This window comes from Coregonus clupeaformis, chromosome 13, assembly GCF_020615455.1.
Source record: "Coregonus clupeaformis isolate EN_2021a chromosome 13, ASM2061545v1, whole genome shotgun sequence".
Lineage (NCBI taxonomy): Eukaryota > Metazoa > Chordata > Actinopteri > Salmoniformes > Salmonidae > Coregonus > Coregonus clupeaformis.
This window is the reverse complement of record NC_059204.1, coordinates 17,750,079-17,768,445: the sequence shown is the minus strand read 5'-3', so window position 1 is coordinate 17,768,445 and position 18,367 is coordinate 17,750,079. Positions and strand designations below refer to the sequence as shown.

At 40.6% G+C, this 18,367-nt stretch overlaps 1 protein-coding gene across 6 annotated transcripts in view; it reads right to left on the bottom strand.

The window, feature by feature from the left end:
* The window catches only part of ap2b1 (adaptor related protein complex 2 subunit beta 1), a 105,560-nt gene that overhangs the window by 37,785 nt on the left and 49,408 nt on the right, over positions 1-18,367 (bottom strand). For 5 of the 6 annotated variants that reach the window (XM_041893920.1, XM_041893923.2, XM_041893921.1 and 2 more), the window contains exons 15-17: positions 2,589-2,630; positions 1,968-2,114; positions 913-1,058 (exon numbers count right to left, since the gene is read on the bottom strand). In XM_041893920.1, the coding sequence (XP_041749854.1) occupies positions 913-1,058; positions 1,968-2,114; positions 2,589-2,630 (335 nt within the window). The remainder of the gene's footprint in view (positions 1-912; positions 1,059-1,967; positions 2,115-2,588; positions 2,631-18,367) is intronic. The other variant, XM_041893924.1, reaches the window with a different exon arrangement.

The window sequence follows — 18,367 nt, the reverse complement described above, 5'->3', positions numbered from 1 at the left end:
TTCCTATCTTGCACCTACTCCAAAATTTCAATTAATATTCTTATGTTACTGAATGTATCCAGAGTATTTTCAGGTTTGTTATTGGCAAATGCTGAAAAAAGTACAGTAAATGCAAAATGCACATAAAATCAACAGTGTAACGTTTGGATTCAGTCTTGTCAGGTGAACTGTTGTGTCCTCACCTTTGGTCTAACAATTTCCCCATAATCGCCAAAGTGTTCTCTTTCAATTGCTACCATGGTCATGGTTTTAAAGTTCTTCTGTTATAGAAATTTCAATTTGGCCCTATCCATATAAGCCAATTTCTACAAGTGTAAAGGGTTAATAAGAGCTTCAGGTGAATGGAGCTAAATATAAAGTCTGCTCTTGACAATTCACTGCATTTTAGAGTAGTGGTCGTGTTTAGTTATCATACAGTATACTCCCATACTGTATCAACTTAAGGAGCTGAGTGCACATAACATAACATGTATGCCCAGGGACTGTGACTAACATTTACACCCATTGAACTATTTTTGCGAAGTACATGACTATATACGGCCATATCCCTTAACTAAGTGGATCGTTACTGAGAACTAGCCTATTATCTATTAACAATGTGTTTAGTGAATGGCCATGATAACAGTGAATGGCCATGGTTATAGTGAATGGAAAGTCACGACAAGCTTGGAGCAACTAAATACAAGGTTGGTGCGAAATTTTTTTTTTTACAGTGAGGCCACAGAAGACCTTAACTGCTAGTACAGCTGAGATATTGTCTTGCTTCTTTATCCCAAGTCCAAGAGACACACGTACACACACCCACAGAGAAGTTGGAGGTCAGACTCTGCCACAGTGCAGTTTAAGGGGTTTTAAGGGCACAATGGCAGGAGATGGCATCTAGGATTTGATTCCAGTCGCCCCCTCTCTCACCTGTTCTTGTTGAACTGGATAGCGAAGTCGGTCATGTGCTGCAAGGCCTTGTTGGTGAAGGTCATGTCCATGTACATTTGGCCCTGTCGGCGGGAGAATGTGCCTGAGATCTCCAGTCCTTTCGCTTTCACTGCAGGCAGCCATACCTGGGGGAAGAGATAGACCTTACATAAAGAAATATGAACATGCAAACCGATTCACCCATACCTAGGAGCAGAGAGAGCACACAAGGTCATTTGAAAATGGCAACATGACTCACTACTGCACGTGTCTGTGCTGTGTTGCCCCTTCATTGAATTGAGTCGGACACAAAGGGAGATGGAGAATGGAGGGCATAAATTAAGATGGATACCTTGGGAAGGATGCTATGTCCTGCTGCAATACATACCAATTAACAGTGCACATACCACAGCGAGGACATTGTGAGCCTCTTCTGCATGACTTAACTGTATGATATATATAAATGACCCATTTTGAACAGGAATCTAGGGTGGAGCCAGTTGATGCTAACTTGGACTTAACTCACCCCTACCAAACAACGTCATAACTATATTTATACACTGTCCTACATGAAGAGTGACTTTGCTGCAGGGCTCAAGGTTCTGTATGTAGGGCGGCAGGTAGCTTAGTGGGTAAGAGCGTTGTGCCAGTAACCGAAAGGTCGCTGGTTCTAATCCCCGAGCCGACTAGGTGAAAAATCTGTCGATGTGCCCTTAAGCAAGGCACTTAACCCTAATTGCTCCTGTAAGTCGCTCTGGATAAGAGCGTCTGCTAAATGACGTAAATGTAAATGTAAATGTATGTATTTCTCTGTTTGCTAGGTGCTAATTTGTTAGCATTAGCATTTCAATTTGCTTTATCTGAGCTTTATTCTCTGCCCTTGCTGGTGTAATAACTCAGTTAGCGATGAAAATCTACTTTATCCCAACATAGTGCTAACATTAGCATATAGCATGAACATTATTAAAATATAGCATTAATATTAGCATTTAGTTCTTGCTAACATTAGTATTGAACATCAACATAAGCGTTTAGGTGTGGGTAGGGGTACTCACAGATTTGGGGGTAACATAGCCTCCTGTGGTGATGGCCATGCCTGTGGAGAGCTCAAACAGGTCGTTGAGGCCGCTGCTGAGTGCTGCAGGAGTCGGCGATGGGGCGAACGTGTTGGGAACTGACGAGGGGATAAAGTTCTGTCCCACCTGAGTCACATACACACACAGACACACAGGACATCAGCACAACTATGAATCCAGAATGTAACTTATCTGCGAGACGACGGTCCTCTAGCGACCTAATTGAAGACTAAAAAGACGAAGGTTCCAAACTCATCATTGTTGTCAAATGAGTGAGTTTCAAATACTAATGGTGATCGACACCTTTTTTTGTGATTTGTTTTTAAAGACAATGATTATGATTGTCAATTGATTTAGCACATTCACTAAAGCCTAGAATTTCAGCCTATGATTTCCCAATTTGAGCAATCCTCCAATGGAATACGTTATATTTTTTCCCCCATCAGTGGCAAGCAAGGTCAAAGGTGAGGCTAGAGTGTGCGGGAAAATAATAGTTTGTCCAGCTTTGAAGTGTTTGGCAGTTACATTTTGATTCCCGTTAGAACCTCTAAGAGCATGCAGCATGCAGACAGGGATGGACAAACTGAAGGGCTCACTTACTGCTGGACTTCCCCCAACACCTCCTCCCAGGTCTCCCCCGAGCTACATGAGAGAGGACCCATATTCAGCACCCGCATCCAAACACAAGAGATAGACAGACAAGGACAGAGAGAGAGAGGTACTTAGCAATAGCAACCCATCCCCAACCCCATTCCCCAAAAGCAGTTCAACCCATAGACTGCCCAGAATATGTCAAAAGGTTATTATGAAGATAGTAATTCTGTCACAGTGAAATGGTTATCAGGGAAGAGCATCAGTCAGTCAGCAGACAAGAAAACCTTGCCGAAACATGAACATTGAGATGGAAGAATAGCTCATTGCGAAATACATTAGATACACGTATTTGAGAATTCACACAGTCAAAAAGCAAGCCGGTATTGGGCTCCTTTCACCTATCCAGTTTTAGCTTTGAATTCTCACAGGGAAGTGGAAGATAAAGCAATTAAACAACAAGTCTACACAAAATATTAAAATATGCATTCTAATAAGGATCTCTAAAAGCATCTCTTTTGTATTTCAAGACGCAAAATATCCATCTAAAAGGCTAGTTGAAAAAATTTAATGATGTACAGTAGGATCCGGAATTATTGGATCCCTTGATAAAGATGAGCTACAAAGACTATTAAATAAATAATACAAATACTGAGCTATACTGTATACAAAATGTTTTTTTGAAACAATTATATTCTTTTATACTAATAAAATTGCTCAGAGAAATATATTTTGTTTAACAAGTAGTATTTATTTTCTCCAAAAAGATAGGGGTCAAATTGATTGTATCCCCAGTTTTCAATATAATTTGTAAAAAAGATTTTGCCATACAATATAGCTCAGTATTTGTATTATTTGTTTTATACAGTCTTCTTTACTCATCTTTATCAAGGGATCCAATAATTCCGGACCTCACTGTATGTAACGGTAACCATTGCGATATTCAGGACAAAACTTCCTTTGAGACCTGCCACTTTTAGTTAAATGCATTGTGACTGTGAGAAGTGCGAAATGACCTTGACAGCCTCATAGCGAGACTGGAATACCATAAAACAATTTTATAGCCTGAGACACAGCAAGGCACAAATCACACGCTGGTATTGGGCCGTTAAAAGGCAGATAGAAAAGCATTGGTGCAAGCAATGTTAGAAGCAATGTTCAAGACAACTTGAGGATATTTGACTTCGGGAATCTAAATGGATATAATTCTTTCTCACTTTCAAACACATCCATCATTACAATGAAGTGAAATCAATTAACTGTCTCCTTATGTTTGATCCCAGCATTGTACCACAGGTGTGGACAATACTTTGGTTTGACAAACTGTTTTTTCCACATTTCACTCAATAATTATCAATCCAGACTGAGTAGATACCTAGTTTAGTGAGCTTGCACAAAAGTACATTGTGTGTTCAGGCCTCCCTTGAGGATGTGGTTTCTTTTGAAGGTGAACCACTCAGAACAAAATGGCTGTCTGCTGTGGCCTTTTCACAGTGTTATGTTAAGATACCTCTGGGAGTCTTCGTCAACAAGGCTGAATTGAACCTCACTTCTAAACCTACAAAGGGGAACTGGCAGAATAGTCATGAGTGACTCACTAGTCAATATTGTCTCACTTCACCCTCACACAGACATATTCTTTTTTTCGAGCATATGAATATTCCTGATATTCTCCCAGGGTTGAAATACCAGCTTTTGCCCAGTGGCGAGAGACAATGATTGTCACCGAGTTGGAGAAGTCTATTGAAGTGGGAGATAAGTGTCAGGAAATACTGCCAAGGTTTTATACTGACGATACAAGGGCCTTTTATGAATGCTAAATATAAAACAGGACAGCTAATTTAAATAATGCCGGAGAGGGAAGTTTCAGGCTCTTGAAAACATGTTTTAATATCTCGTGAAAAATGTCTTGGTTCGAATCGCAGTTTCAGACTGTTCACTCCCTCGTTGAGATCCAAAAGTGCTAAAATTCTAGCCCACGTCTCAAGACTAGAGAGACTCTTTTAGACCAACTGAATTTCTACATCATCTGCAGTGCCACTCAATGCGGACTAGATTTATCTGCAATTCATTAGTTATTCACCAACCTTGTTGTTGAATGAGTTCGATCATTTTAAAATCTTAATGGGGCAGTTAAAGGAAAAGGTTCACCCATTTTGAATGTTATATTGTTTTTGTGCATCTCTTGAGTGATGTTCTATCGATTCCCTGGGTCAATTCACGTTGTCATGTGTATCTCAGTTATTGGCGTTCAAGCAGGCAGAAATCCGGCCGGCATGACATAGCACGGTGATAAAGTCGCTCTCACTATACTGGAAGTTAATAGAAATATTATTTTAGATCGCGAAAACGTCTATCATACATGTCAGATTTCAATACTGACCGATGTCATAACTCGGGAGGATGTCTTCTCTCGAATGAGCCATTGATCATATTTTTGCATTACTCCTACCTCGATAAATTTGTAATTTAACGGAGGGTCTAGCAAACTTTTCATATTTGTCTGCCTCTTTAGTCCAGGGTGCATTGCATGGTGCCGTTGCCAGATATATTATAGAAAGGAGATAGGAATCGAATGAATGAAGGAACGTATAACACCCCAACCAGCAGCATTCACGTTGTCATGCTGCGTCACATGGTTGCTAAGCTAATCGTCACGCAAATCAGTGTATATGTCAAGAAAGTACGTAATGTCACGATTCTAAAGCTATACGATACTACAGATAGCAAGTTAATTATCTCACATCTTGGAAAAGATTTGTAATATTGTACTTCTTGTTGATGAAATTCGTGCTAATGTTGGGTTTTTGAGCTAGCGCCCAATAGACTCACATTCACTCCTTGATGGAGAGCACTCTTTGTCCCAGAATCGCCCAGAATGCACTGCACGGCCCATTGCCGTAGCATGGGCAACGTTTCCCATCTCCTTAAAAGTATATATGCCGTTGCGAATGTAAGACTCCACTCTGTGAAGCACGTCGATCTGCAGGTTGAACATGAGATTGTACACTATTAATTGACAGTGCATTTGTATAGGCGATTTTACAGCTAACTAGCTACGTTACATGCTGATATTGTCTTTGGTATTATTGTGTGTAGCAACGTTCGCTAGCTAGCATTTTATTGTGGATTTTGTAGTCGACTTGAGCTGCAACAGATTTCCACAATGATTTTCCATGTTGCTACAAACCTTATTATAACGGCAAAATGAAACATTTGTTCACAAAAAATATTGTTCTCACGTGTTATTTAACACTGTCAAGTGAAGGAAATATGTGGTTTTGGGTGGATTTTTCCTTTAACTGTCACATTTAATTTGTGTTAGTCCTTCGCAATTTCAGCGGGTGTCACCTCAGAGAAATTAAGTTTTCAGTGAAAAGCCTGACCCAATATGTAATTCAGTCTCGGAGAGGTCTAATAATGGCAGGTTTAAAGTTCCAATATGTAAGTTTTTGGGCGACCAGACCTAATTCACATAGAAATGTGTGTTATAGATCTGTCATTCTCATTGAAAGCAAGTCTAAGAAGCAGTAAATCTGTTCTAGGTGTGCTACTTCTATGCTTCCCATTCTTAAGTTTAGTTTTCACGTCTTTTATTTTCGTTTTTGTACACCAGCTTCAAACAATACAATATTTTTTGTTATGGAAAAGTACTGTATTTCACAGCGGTGTAGATGGTACAATGATTCTCTACACATAAACTGAAATTAAGCGAACTATTACAATTTTTATAACCAGGAAATAGTGGAGCATTTCTGCATAGTGCATCTTAAAGAGAAGAACCCAGTCAATGTGCATTGAAAAACTGCTACCACACGGGACTTCGACTTCTTGTCAGGTTAACCTGGCTCAGCCGCCTCATCCAGAAGGTCAGCTTTAATATTCAGCCTCAGGGCGCTGACTCAGCCCTTTCTGTCGCATTAATCATTCCCCCCATTTTGCCCTTCTAATGACAGCAGGCCATTGTCTAGCTTGTCTGGCAATGCAGCCTCAAACCACTAGTAACACTGTCTGTCTGCAGTGGGTATCGGAGCATGTTCAAAGGTATGGGCCACAGAACTAGAACGAGATTATATTTCTATGGCATGGGCATTGGGCAGGTAACACTTAAAAGGCAGGGTGCTTTACCTGGCATAATCCCAACCCTTGCTTGGATGTATAAAATGGTCTGAATTGAGTGTGTCACACTTCAATACCACTGTTATGACAGCGGACAGAGGTAATGTCCTCTGAAGTGGTGTATATGTTAAATCAACTGTCCTGTGAAGTGGCGTATATGTTAAATCAACCATCAGAACTCCTTTTACAGTGGCCCAGAAAGCTGTAATAGGGAATGACATGAGGATGAACAGGCTAGTTATCTGGTGTAGAGGGTAGTGATATAGGGCTGTTACTGGAGGTGTAGGGAAAGGATGCAATATCCCCCCGATGACTACAATAAAGACTGGGGTTTGTGGTTCTTCATGAGTTACCATGAAACCCTTATCAGTTTATTCCAGCTCTCATATAGGATATGCCTATTCTCATTTCTGTCCATTTGTTTACATCTGGCCCAGGATGATGCATTGGTTAGTTTCTTCAACGGTCCAAGTATAAATGTCTAATGCCATGATGACTCAAGTCACTCCCTAAGGAGGTCCTCTTGGGTTTAGGTCCTCTTAAGAGGGAATATGTCATTCCGTGTAAGGGGAAATTGGAGTGAACAGGATCCTAGGCAGTTCCTTGATACCATTCCACTTCCCCAACGAGAGCAGCCTGCCATTCCCCAGGAGTGCCCAGCCGCTCCTAAATCCAATTACTTCAGAATATCGGAATCTTACTCACTCTCCCAGTTTCGGAGGGAGAAAGTATTGCTTTTGCCGCGACAGAATGTGTAGATGACAACCGGGTAGTAAATATACAGGGAAAACGATGAGGGTCTTAATGAAAGACTACTAATTTTACATCGCACTGCATTTTGTGTAGGAGTATTTCCACATAATTTCTTGCTGGTGATTCAAAAACGGTGTCTTTTGAGGAACAAGCCCATAGGGGAATTCAGGGTAGACACTTGACAGACATTAATAATATATTTTGATTGCAGGTAAAGTATTGCAAGTTGTATTTGATACTCTGCATTCAAATGTAATATTCAATTTTCAAAGGCTATAACAATGTTAAATCTTGATCGCCCCTAGGGATGTGTATCTTTCCCTTTCAAGACAATTCGATACGTATCTATACTGAACAAAAACATATAAACGCAACATGTAAAGTGTTGGTCCCATTTTTCATGAGCTGAAATAAAAGATCCCAGAAATTTTTCATACGCACAAAAAGCTTATTTATCTCAAATTTTGGGCACATATTTGTTTACATCCCTGTTAGTGAGCATTTCTCATTTGCCAAGATAATCCATCCACCTGACAGGTGTGGCATAAAGAAGCTGATTAAACAGCATGAACATTACACAGGTGCACTTTGTGCTGGGGACAATAAAAGGCTACTCTAAAATGTGCCGTTTTGTCACACCCAACCGGCCTCACAACCGCAGACCACGTGTAACCACGCCAGCCCAGGACCTCCATATTCGGCTTCTTAACCTGTGGGATCGTCTGAGGAGGGGGAGGGGGGGTGCTGAGGCGTATTTCTGTTTGTGGGTGAAAACTCATTCTGATTGGCTGGGCCTGGCTCGCAAGTGGGTGGTCCTGGCTCGCAAGTGGGTGGGCCTATGCCCTCCCAGGCCCACACATGGCTACGCCCCTGCCCAGTCATGTGAAATCCATAGATTAGGGCCCAATTTATTTATTTAAATTGACCGATTTCCTTCTATGGAGTGTAACTCAGTAAAATCTTTGAAATTGTTGCACGTCACGTTTATATTTTTGTTCAGTATAGATACATGGGCTCCGATACGATACAGGAAAGATATGTTTAGTTTGAAACGATTCGGTTCTACTAACATTTGTTGCATAGACACATTCATTTTCCATTCTAAATTAAATGTTTGCCTTTTGTCCCCCCCCCCCACTTTTAATTTGAAATCACCATCACCCACCCACTAATTAATGTCATTTTTGTAGATTAAAAGTGTGAGAGCTAGTAATGTATCATTATCTTTCAAAAATATGAAAACTTTAGATTTCACCCCCGTCTCAAAGTTTTGACTGACTTGCAGTGAGCTCGTACTTCCACTTTGACCATGCAGTGCAGGTAGCAAAAAGGTTATTGCTGTCATCGTTATGAAATGATCAACTTTACCCTAAAAATTACTTCAGAAAGTATTCACACCCCTTGACTTTTTCCCAAAAAGTGTTACAGCCTGAATTTAAAATGGATTAGCCCATAATGTCAAAGTGGAATTCTGTTCTTTGACATTTTTACAAATTAATAAAAAATGTAAAGCTGAAATGTCTTGAGTCAATAAGTATTCAACCATTTTGTTATGGCAAGCCTAAATAAGTTCAGGAGTAAAAATGTGCTTAAACCTTTGAGCATGATGCAGTTATTAATTTTACACTTTGGATGGTGTATCAATACACCCAGTCACTACAAAGATACAGGCGCCCTTCCTAAATCACTTGCCGGAGAGGAAGAAAACCTCTCAGGGATTTCACCTTGAGGCCAATGGTGATTTTAAAACAGTTAGAGTTTAATAATTGTGATAGGAGATAACTTAAGGTGGACAACATTGTAGTTACTCCACAATACTAACATAAATGACAGAGTGAAAAGTAGGAAGCCTGTACAGAATAAAAATATTCCAAAACATGCATTATGTCTGCAATAAGGCACTAAAGTAATACTGCAAAAGATGTGGCAATGAAATTAACTTTTTGTCCTGAATACAAAGCGTTATGTTCGGGGAAAATCCAACACAACAAATCACTGAGTACCACTCTTCATATTTTCAAGAATGGTGGTGGCTGCATGTTATGGGTATCCTCGTCATCGGCAATGACTAGGGAGTCTTTTTAGGAAAAAAATTAATGGAATAAAGCTAAGCACAGGCAAAATCCTAGAGGAAAACCTGCTTCAGGCTGCTTTCCAACAGACACTGGGAGATTAATTCACCTTTCAGCAGAACAATAACTTAAAAGACAAGGCCAATCCATTTTACAAACATTTGAATGCTGAAGGTGACACGCAGATGTGCCAGATCAGGAATAGGCCTACCTCTCGTTGGTCAGCGTGCAAAGCTTGACTAGGCTACTGATATTGCCTGGGGTTGTTCGGCATGCAAAATGACTTGTAGATCAATGACTGGCAACGCAAATACATGCTTAGTTCAACACTGAAGGAGAGGACACAGTTGTCACAAAATATGAGTTATTTTCAGAAGGTAGAACAAAAATTAATTTGAGCAAGAACAATGTGTGAACCGGCGATTAGTAACGTTTGAATTGATTTCCTGACCGAAGCATGCTACATTTGGATCGGTTTGGGGTCACGCGGACCGATGCACTCATATCTTAAACATTTGAACGGGGACCGATGCACTCATATCTTAAACATTTGAACGGGGGCCGATGCACTCATATCTTAAACATTTGAACGGGGACCGATGCACTCATATCTTAAACATTTGAACGGGGACCGATGCACTCATATCTTAAACATTTGAACGGGGACCGATGCATATCGGTGAATTGTTACATCCCTAATCGCCCCACATTCAGCTTAGGCCTGATTTTTTATTTTCTATTTTACAAAGATATAGCAAATAAAACTATTGCTCTATGTTCAATCTGGAGCCACAATATCCTTTACATAAGTATTTAAACCCAGGCTCTGACTGCGAGAAGGTCAGGGTGCCCTTTGACTTTATCAGTGCTAAACTGTAACTACTGAGGGCTGTTTCAGTTCAGGGCTCTTTGCCTTTCATTAAAACCCATATCGATTCCATTAATTGGTCAAATGGGTTTACAGTAAATAGGCCTGCAGAATGGCTGATCAAAGAGGCAAGAGAGTAGCTTTCACTCCCCACTGTAATTACTCAGCAGAGCGGTTTAAACATTCTGTGTAGCAGCACAACGGTAAGATGTCCCCGATTGGCCTCTCCGACACTGCAGTTTTAATGACTGTCCAATTAAGATTTAATTGGAAGCCCTTTAAAATGTGAGAGCGCCAACCAAGATGGATGAGGAGCACAGCGAGACAGTCGGAATAATCACTTATCACGACGAGGCCCCGCTCTACGCGGCCTCTAATTCGCTACTTTGAACTCCCCGCCAAACTACAGTTGCCCTGGCCTGGATAATGCCGTTCTTTGGAAAAAGTTTTGGAGTGAGGTGGTGTATCTAGGGCAATATGATTCCTCATGGTTGAGCTTACACATTGTTTTTCTCAATTGAAGGTGTAGTCTCTTGAAAATGTCAGCTAACAAATGAACAACTCGGGCAGGGACTTCCCACCTCAGTGCTAAGAAAAATGCATAAAATTCCATGTGAATTCACAATGCATAATATGGGCGTATTGTGGTCCTATTGCGTATAACCGCTAGGGGGCAATTAAGTTCTATCTACAGCAGTCATAGGCTGAATCTCAATACTTGGCCCTAAGCCCTTTATCAAGTGACCACTTGCTGTTGTGTTCAATAGTGATCACTCGAGTCTGCAAGTGTTTTGGCCAAAATGAGCATTGAGACAATGCACACTCGGCGTCCCAACTGTCACTTATCAATAATAGAAAATTCTAAATCCATTCGCGAGCATTGTCTCCCGCAATCTGTCTTGTGCATGACTCACTCGCAATGAAACACGGGAACTGGGGCAGACAGACACATACTCTGATAGACTGTGAGAAAGTAGTGTAGTGTATGAAGAATTATGACTGCTAATGTTTTCAAGTGGAACCTGAGAGGATGTTTATTCAGTTTTAGAGGGAGTGGTTTTAGAGTGACACACCATAGAATAGGAAGTCTGTTAGGTGTCCTCCTGGGATTGGTCTGTAGGGAACACCCATATCAGATTACATAGCATATATACCACAGTTGGGAGAAAGGAAGACAGAATAATCATATTAGAGATGGGGCGATTATTCTCCGGGTATCTGCAGGTATCTGTAAATCGACGCTGTAACCCTTTGTTATGAATAAACCTTATGATAAAAATACAGCGTCAGCGGGTCCTCCTTGGTCACACAGCATAATTAGCAACGTTAACTCGACACTACAAAATGGCGGCGAGGATTTGGAAGGTATTGCGTTTTTCCTCAGCGTTTCATTCATGGGCGCCGAGCTGACTCTAGCTCCAGAGGCAGATAAGGGTGAGTTTGCTCTCAACTTTGGGCTCTGGTCAGTTCGTGTGTCTGTGTGTGTGCGTTGAAAGAATGCACCGTTAAAGAACTTGCGTGTGTGCGTTGCTGATGTGCTGTGAGATAGGAGTCCGTTCTAAATTTGTTTGCGCTGGTAAACAACGCAAAAGGGGGGGAGTGTCTATAGGGATATTTTGCTTGAATGAAGTTCAAGAAGAATTGAGAGGAATAAGGCCTAGGAATATGTGTGTAACTTAGAACCGCTGTGAATCTACGGAAACCCTCTTTTTTAAAAAAAATTTTTTTTTAAAAATCAAATACAATTTTATTGGTCACATGCGCCGAATACAACAGGTGCAGACATTACAGTGAAATGCTTACTTACAGCCCTTAACCAACACTGCATTTATTTTTAACAAAAAAAGTAAAAATAAAACAAGAAAAAAAAGAGCAGAAGTAAAATAAAGTGACAGTAGGGAGGCTATATATACAGGGGGGTACCGTTGCAGAGTCAATGTGCGGGGGCACCGGCTAGTTGAGGTAGTTGAGGTAATATGTACATGTGGGTAGAGTTAAAGTGACTATGCATAAATAATTAACAGAGTAGCAGCAGCGTAAAAAGGATGGGGTGGGGGGGCAGTGCAAATAGTCCGGGTAGCCATGATTAGCTGTTCAGGAGTCTTATGGCTTGGGGGTAGAAGCTGTTGAGAAGTCTTTTGGACCTAGACTTGGCACTCCGGTACCGCTTGCCGTGCGGTAGCAGAGAGAACAGTCTATGACTAGGGTGGCTGGAGTCTTTGACAATTTTGAGGGCCTTCCTCTGACACCGCCTGGTATAGAGGTCCTGGATGGCAGGAAGCTTGGCCCCAGTACGCACTACCCTCTGTAGTGCCTTGCGGTCGGAGGCCAAGCAGTTGCCATACCAGGCGGTGATGCAACCAGTCAGGATGCTCTCGATGGTGCAGCTGTATAATTTTTTGAGGATCTGAGGACCCATGCCAAATCTTTTCAGTCTCCTGAGGGGGAATAGGCTTTGTCGTGCCCTCTTCACGACTGTCTTGGTGTGTTTGGACCATGATAGTTCGTTGGTGATGTGGACACCAAGGAACTTGAAGCTCTCAACCTGTTCCACTACAGCCCCGTCGATGAGAATGGGGGCGTGCTCAGTCCTCTTAAGGAGGTGATCATTATGATGGGCCAAAAAATCCTATAACACGTTAGGTGGAGTAGGTAAGTCCAGGGGGCTTGAGGCTGTGGTATATTTTGATTGTATGTTACCGCTCAGCTTGTGGTTGACGAATCATTTGTTTGATGTGACGGCTCATTAGATTTCCGGCGGGACATCGTGGTAGCAGAAATTTAGAAACAAAGGAATTTTACGACACGGCGGAGGTTGAAATGATACATGCTACATGCTAATTGCTAAAATGATACATGCTACATGCTAATTTTTTTACCTTGGGGGTCCATTGGAATGGATCGAGCCTCCAAAATTGTCTTTAGAATAGTGTGAGCTCTGTTAAGTGTTATTGTTTGTCTATGAGGGGTAAAAGAGAGGAAATACAGCGGGACTGTTAACTTTCTGTTGCCTAGCGTGGAGAGAGCTGGGAGAGAGCTCCTTGCACTGTGAAATCGTAGTGATGAATGGACTGCGCATGCGTGTGATTTTACGACACTAGAGTGACGTAGGGGTAAATATGCCACTCCTCTGCTACACTGTGCTGCGGGGAGACGCAGACGAACGAAGGAACAAAGAGAAGAGAACATTTAGAGGCTAATAGTGCATTGAGAAAGTATGCGTTGCTGAATGATAAGAGAAGATTGAGGGTGATTGGGTATCTATATTTACAATTCCCAGCAGGAAGATCAAGGTAATTGTAAGTGTATTTTTTATAATCAAAAGTTTGAAAGTGAGGGATTAGAGTTAGGACTTTGAGTGAACGTAGTGACACTAGTGGTGATAGATGGAAATACAAGTAAAGAGTTCAAAGCTTTGGGGAAACTAGATGAAACAACGACAATGACATCAACACTTTAGTATATTATAACAACAGTGAGAAGCAATTTAACTCCTTCAACATTGACAGTTATTAAAGCTATAAATATATCACATTTGATTACAAGGGAGCCAATCGCTTCAGCATCAATTTTAGAGGAAAATACTGTTATTAGGGTTAGGATGAGTGATAAAGCTAATTTCCTTGTAGATGTGAGAGAAGGAATGTGTAGAGGTGAGATTCCTCTCATGTGGAGAGAAGTTTTGAATGATAATGTGACTATGGGGGAATTTTAGAGTTATTTAGGGGTTTGTGTGGTGAGAGAGTATATATTCTTACCTATGGATGGAAAGGATATTGTTAGAAGTTGAAGCTTCCATATGAGGTTTTTAAAATTAAAAGAGGGGAAGCACAGGGAAAGAGATAAATCTGATTCTGAAAGAGAGAAGTTTCATAGTCTGGGAAACCTATAATTGGAGGATAAGTCTAAGAGAGAAGTGGGGATTTTTCCATGGTATGGTGTAAAATTTTGGGAAGATAACATAGATAATATTAACTATAATTTGAGGGGTTTTGCAAACGAAACGATAAGAGGGTTTAACCTTCTGTCAAGACTCAAAGGAGTATTGATAGATAGATATCAAAGAGGTTTCAATATTAGTGTGATTTTAGTATTTTGTTATGAATCAAAGGGGGGAATAGAATGTGATTCATTTAGATTCATTTTATATATCATTTTTATATTCTTAGTTATTGATGTTTTAATTTGAATGTGTTGTTTTGCAAAAGATACTGTTTGGTCTTTTCTTTTCTTCCAGAAGCATTTGGGAGAATATGTAGAGATTGAAATACTCAAACAAGGACAATATGAAGGGACAATATGAAAGGAGAATATGAAGGGACTGGAGGAAATGGAACAAGGAAGGTGTGGAAAGGTTCCGATTCCATCATCGAAGATGCATTGGAAGTCGACACTGCTGAGGAGATGAAGTGTAGTGGACTACATTCCAGTGTCTGCAATGAAATATAGACATATTTGCATGTGTAATACATAATTTGTGTCATATTCTTTCTGTATTAGGTATTAATTTTTGTAGAATGATATTTGCTGTTATTGGATACATGTGGGGATCTCAGATGTTTTTGTTTATTTCGTGAATGCTTAGGGATATGGAGTCTAGGCAGGGATAGAGAGAATCCACAGTAGGGTCCGATGGGTCGACCAGCCTGAGTGTGGACATTTTGGATAGTATTTTGTTTGCTGAGGCTTTCATGTGTATTTAATTGCAACATAGTTTCAAATGCATTGATAAAGATTTATGAATTGATCTGGAGTACTTAAGTGGTTGCCTGGGGCAGAGGGGCCGTGAGAGAATTTTACTGTCTTGATTGATGGATGGATATTTGGAAAGAAGGCTGCCAGACAGGTTTTTCGCTCTCACACTTCATAGAGATTTGTTCATATTTCATAGTAATGTATTCACACTCCATGGAGATTTGTTCATATTTCATAGAAAGGTATTTACACTCCATAGAAAAGTGTTTTGGGTTTATTGTTAAAGATAATCAATAAGAGAAATTGTTACTTGTCATAATCCTATTCTTTTTGGTTTCGAGACTTTTAGTTAGTCTCGAAGGGGGGAATATGTAGTGTATGAAGAATTATGACTTTCCTAATGTTTTCAAGTGGAACCTGAGAGGATGTTTATTCAGTTTTAGAGGGAGCGGTTTTAGAGTGACACACCATAGAATAGGAAGTCTGTTAGGTGTCCTCCTGGGATTGGTCTGTAGGGAACACCCATATCAGATTACATAGCATATATACCACAGTTGGGAGAAAGGATGACAGAATAATCATATTACAGATGGGGCAATTATTCTCCGGGTATCTGCAGGTATCTGTAAATCGACGCTGTAACCCTTTGTTATGAATAAACCTTATGATAAAAATACAGCGTCAGCGGGTCCTCCTTGGTCACACAGCATAATTAGCAACGTTAACTCGACACTACAGTAGTAAAAACAAAAACATCTCTCTACTCCTGCACAAAATATGTGCAAGTATATTGGCCGTCAGTGATTTCATCATCTGATTTAGCTTGTTGTAGCCTGCCTGCTTCTAACTAGCTTCACTGACAAACACAGGGATGGAATTTTAGCTAGCTAGTTAAGGATGTTCGTCACTGCACTGATAAACTAAGTGTAGCTTAGTTACCCATGCCAAATCTTTTCAGTCTCCTGAGGGGGAATAGGCTTTGTAAAAATAAAACAAGAAAAAAAAGAGCAGAAGTAAAATAAAGTGACAGTAGGGAGGCTATATATACAGGGGGGTACCGTTGCAGAGTCAATGTGCGGGGGCACCGGCTAGTTGAGGTAGTTGAGGTAATATGTACATGTGGGTAGAGTTAAAGTGACTATGCATAAATAATTAACAGAGTAGCAGCAGCGTAAAAAGGATGGGGTGGGGGGGCAGTGCAAATAGTCCGGGTAGCCATGATTAGCTGTTCAGGAGTCTTATGGCTTGGGGGTAGAAGCTGTTGAGAAGTCTTTTGGACCTAGACTTGGCACTCCGGTACCGCTTGCCGTGCGGTAGCAGAGAGAACAGTCTATGACTAGGGTGGCTGGAGTCTTTGACAATTTTGAGGGCCTTCCTCTGACACCGCCTGGTATAGAGGTCCTGGATGGCAGGAAGCTTGGCCCCAGTACGCACTACCCTCTGTAGTGCCTTGCGGTCGGAGGCCAAGCAGTTGCCATACCAGGCGGTGATGCAACCAGTCAGGATGCTCTCGATGGTGCAGCTGTATAATTTTTGAGGATCTGAGGACCCATGCCAAATCTTTTCAGTCTCCTGAGGGGGAATAGGCTTTGTCGTGCCCTCTTCACGACTGTCTTGGTGTGTTTGGACCATGATAGTTCGTTGGTGATGTGGACACCAAGGAACTTGAAGCTCTCAACCTGTTCCACTACAGCCCCGTCGATGAGAATGGGGGCGTGCTCAGTCCTCTTAAGGAGGTGATCATTATGATGGGCCAAAAATCCTATAACACGTTAGGTGGAGTAGGTAAGTCCAGGGGGCTTGAGGCTGTGGTATATTTTGATTGTATGTTACCGCTCAGCTTGTGGTTGACGAATCATTTGTTTGATGTGACGGCTCATTAGATTTCCGGCGGGACATCGTGGTAGCAGAAATTTAGAAACAAAGGAATTTTACGACACGGCGGAGGTTGAAATGATACATGCTACATGCTAATTGCTAAAATGATACATGCTACATGCTAATTTTTTACCTTGGGGGTCCATTGGAATGGATCGAGCCTCCAAAATTGTCTTTAGAATAGTGTGAGCTCTGTTAAGTGTTATTGTTTGTCTATGAGGGGTAAAAGAGAGGAAATACAGCGGGACTGTTAACTTTCTGTTGCCTAGCGTGGAGAGAGCTGGGAGAGAGCTCCTTGCACTGTGAAATCGTAGTGATGAATGGACTGCGCATGCGTGTGATTTTATGACACTAGAGTGACGTAGGGGTAAATATGCCACTCCTCTGCTACACTGTGCTGCGGGGAGACGCAGACGAACGAAGGAACAAAGAGAAGAGAACATTTAGAGGCTAATAGTGTATTCTGGTTGTTACATCGGCTGTTTGACGATGAAACTGTTTTCTTGAGACCTATTGAATTGATAAATGAGAGAGAGATGTTGACGGATTAAAAATAAAAATAATTAAATAAATAAAATAAAAAATGTTATTGAGCTATTTATACGATTCCTGAGTTAATTCTTAGCGCGAATGTGACTGGAGGAATATTGAATGTTGTAATAACTCAGTGACTGCATAAACTGCTAAATTCTTGTCTGTTTCTTTGTTCTTTTGTCATATGAGAGACATAAGAGGGAGGAGAGAGAGAGAGAGAGAGAGCGGAAGTGCTGACGTGTACATCATGCGACAGGGTGTGATGCGACAGAGTCTGCTGCGACAGGATCAAGTCAAAAAAATCAAGGCTAGTACTGTTTTATTTACAAAAACCTACCTTCCCATAAAGAATATGTTGTGTGCCTAGCTTAATTGATGTTATGACAATTTGACAAGGACTTGGCAAAAGACTGATCAATTGATGAAAAAAAAAAATGCATTTTGGAGTTTTTGTGCATGAGTGGGTTTGATTAGAGTTGTGTGGGGGAATCAAGTACTGACATTATTCTGTAAAATTAGGATAATTGGGTGCTTATTAAGCAATGGGTTTATGAGTATTGTAGGATTAGAAGTCTTTATTTTTTGGATTGCTCTGAAGTTGACTACTTTCATTTAATTTCCTGATTGGATGTGGTAAGATTGCCACTAATCAATAATTTGGTAAAATAAAATGAATAAATAAATAAATGGATGAATAAATTAATTGATTAATTAATTAATTTGGGGAAGAGAAAAAAAATATATATATATATATATATATATATATATAATTAGAAAGAGAAAAAATAGGGAGGAAGCCATAGGCTATATAGTCTAAAATAATGAAATAATTTACAATAAAGGAATATAAAATAGTTGTTACATGGGGG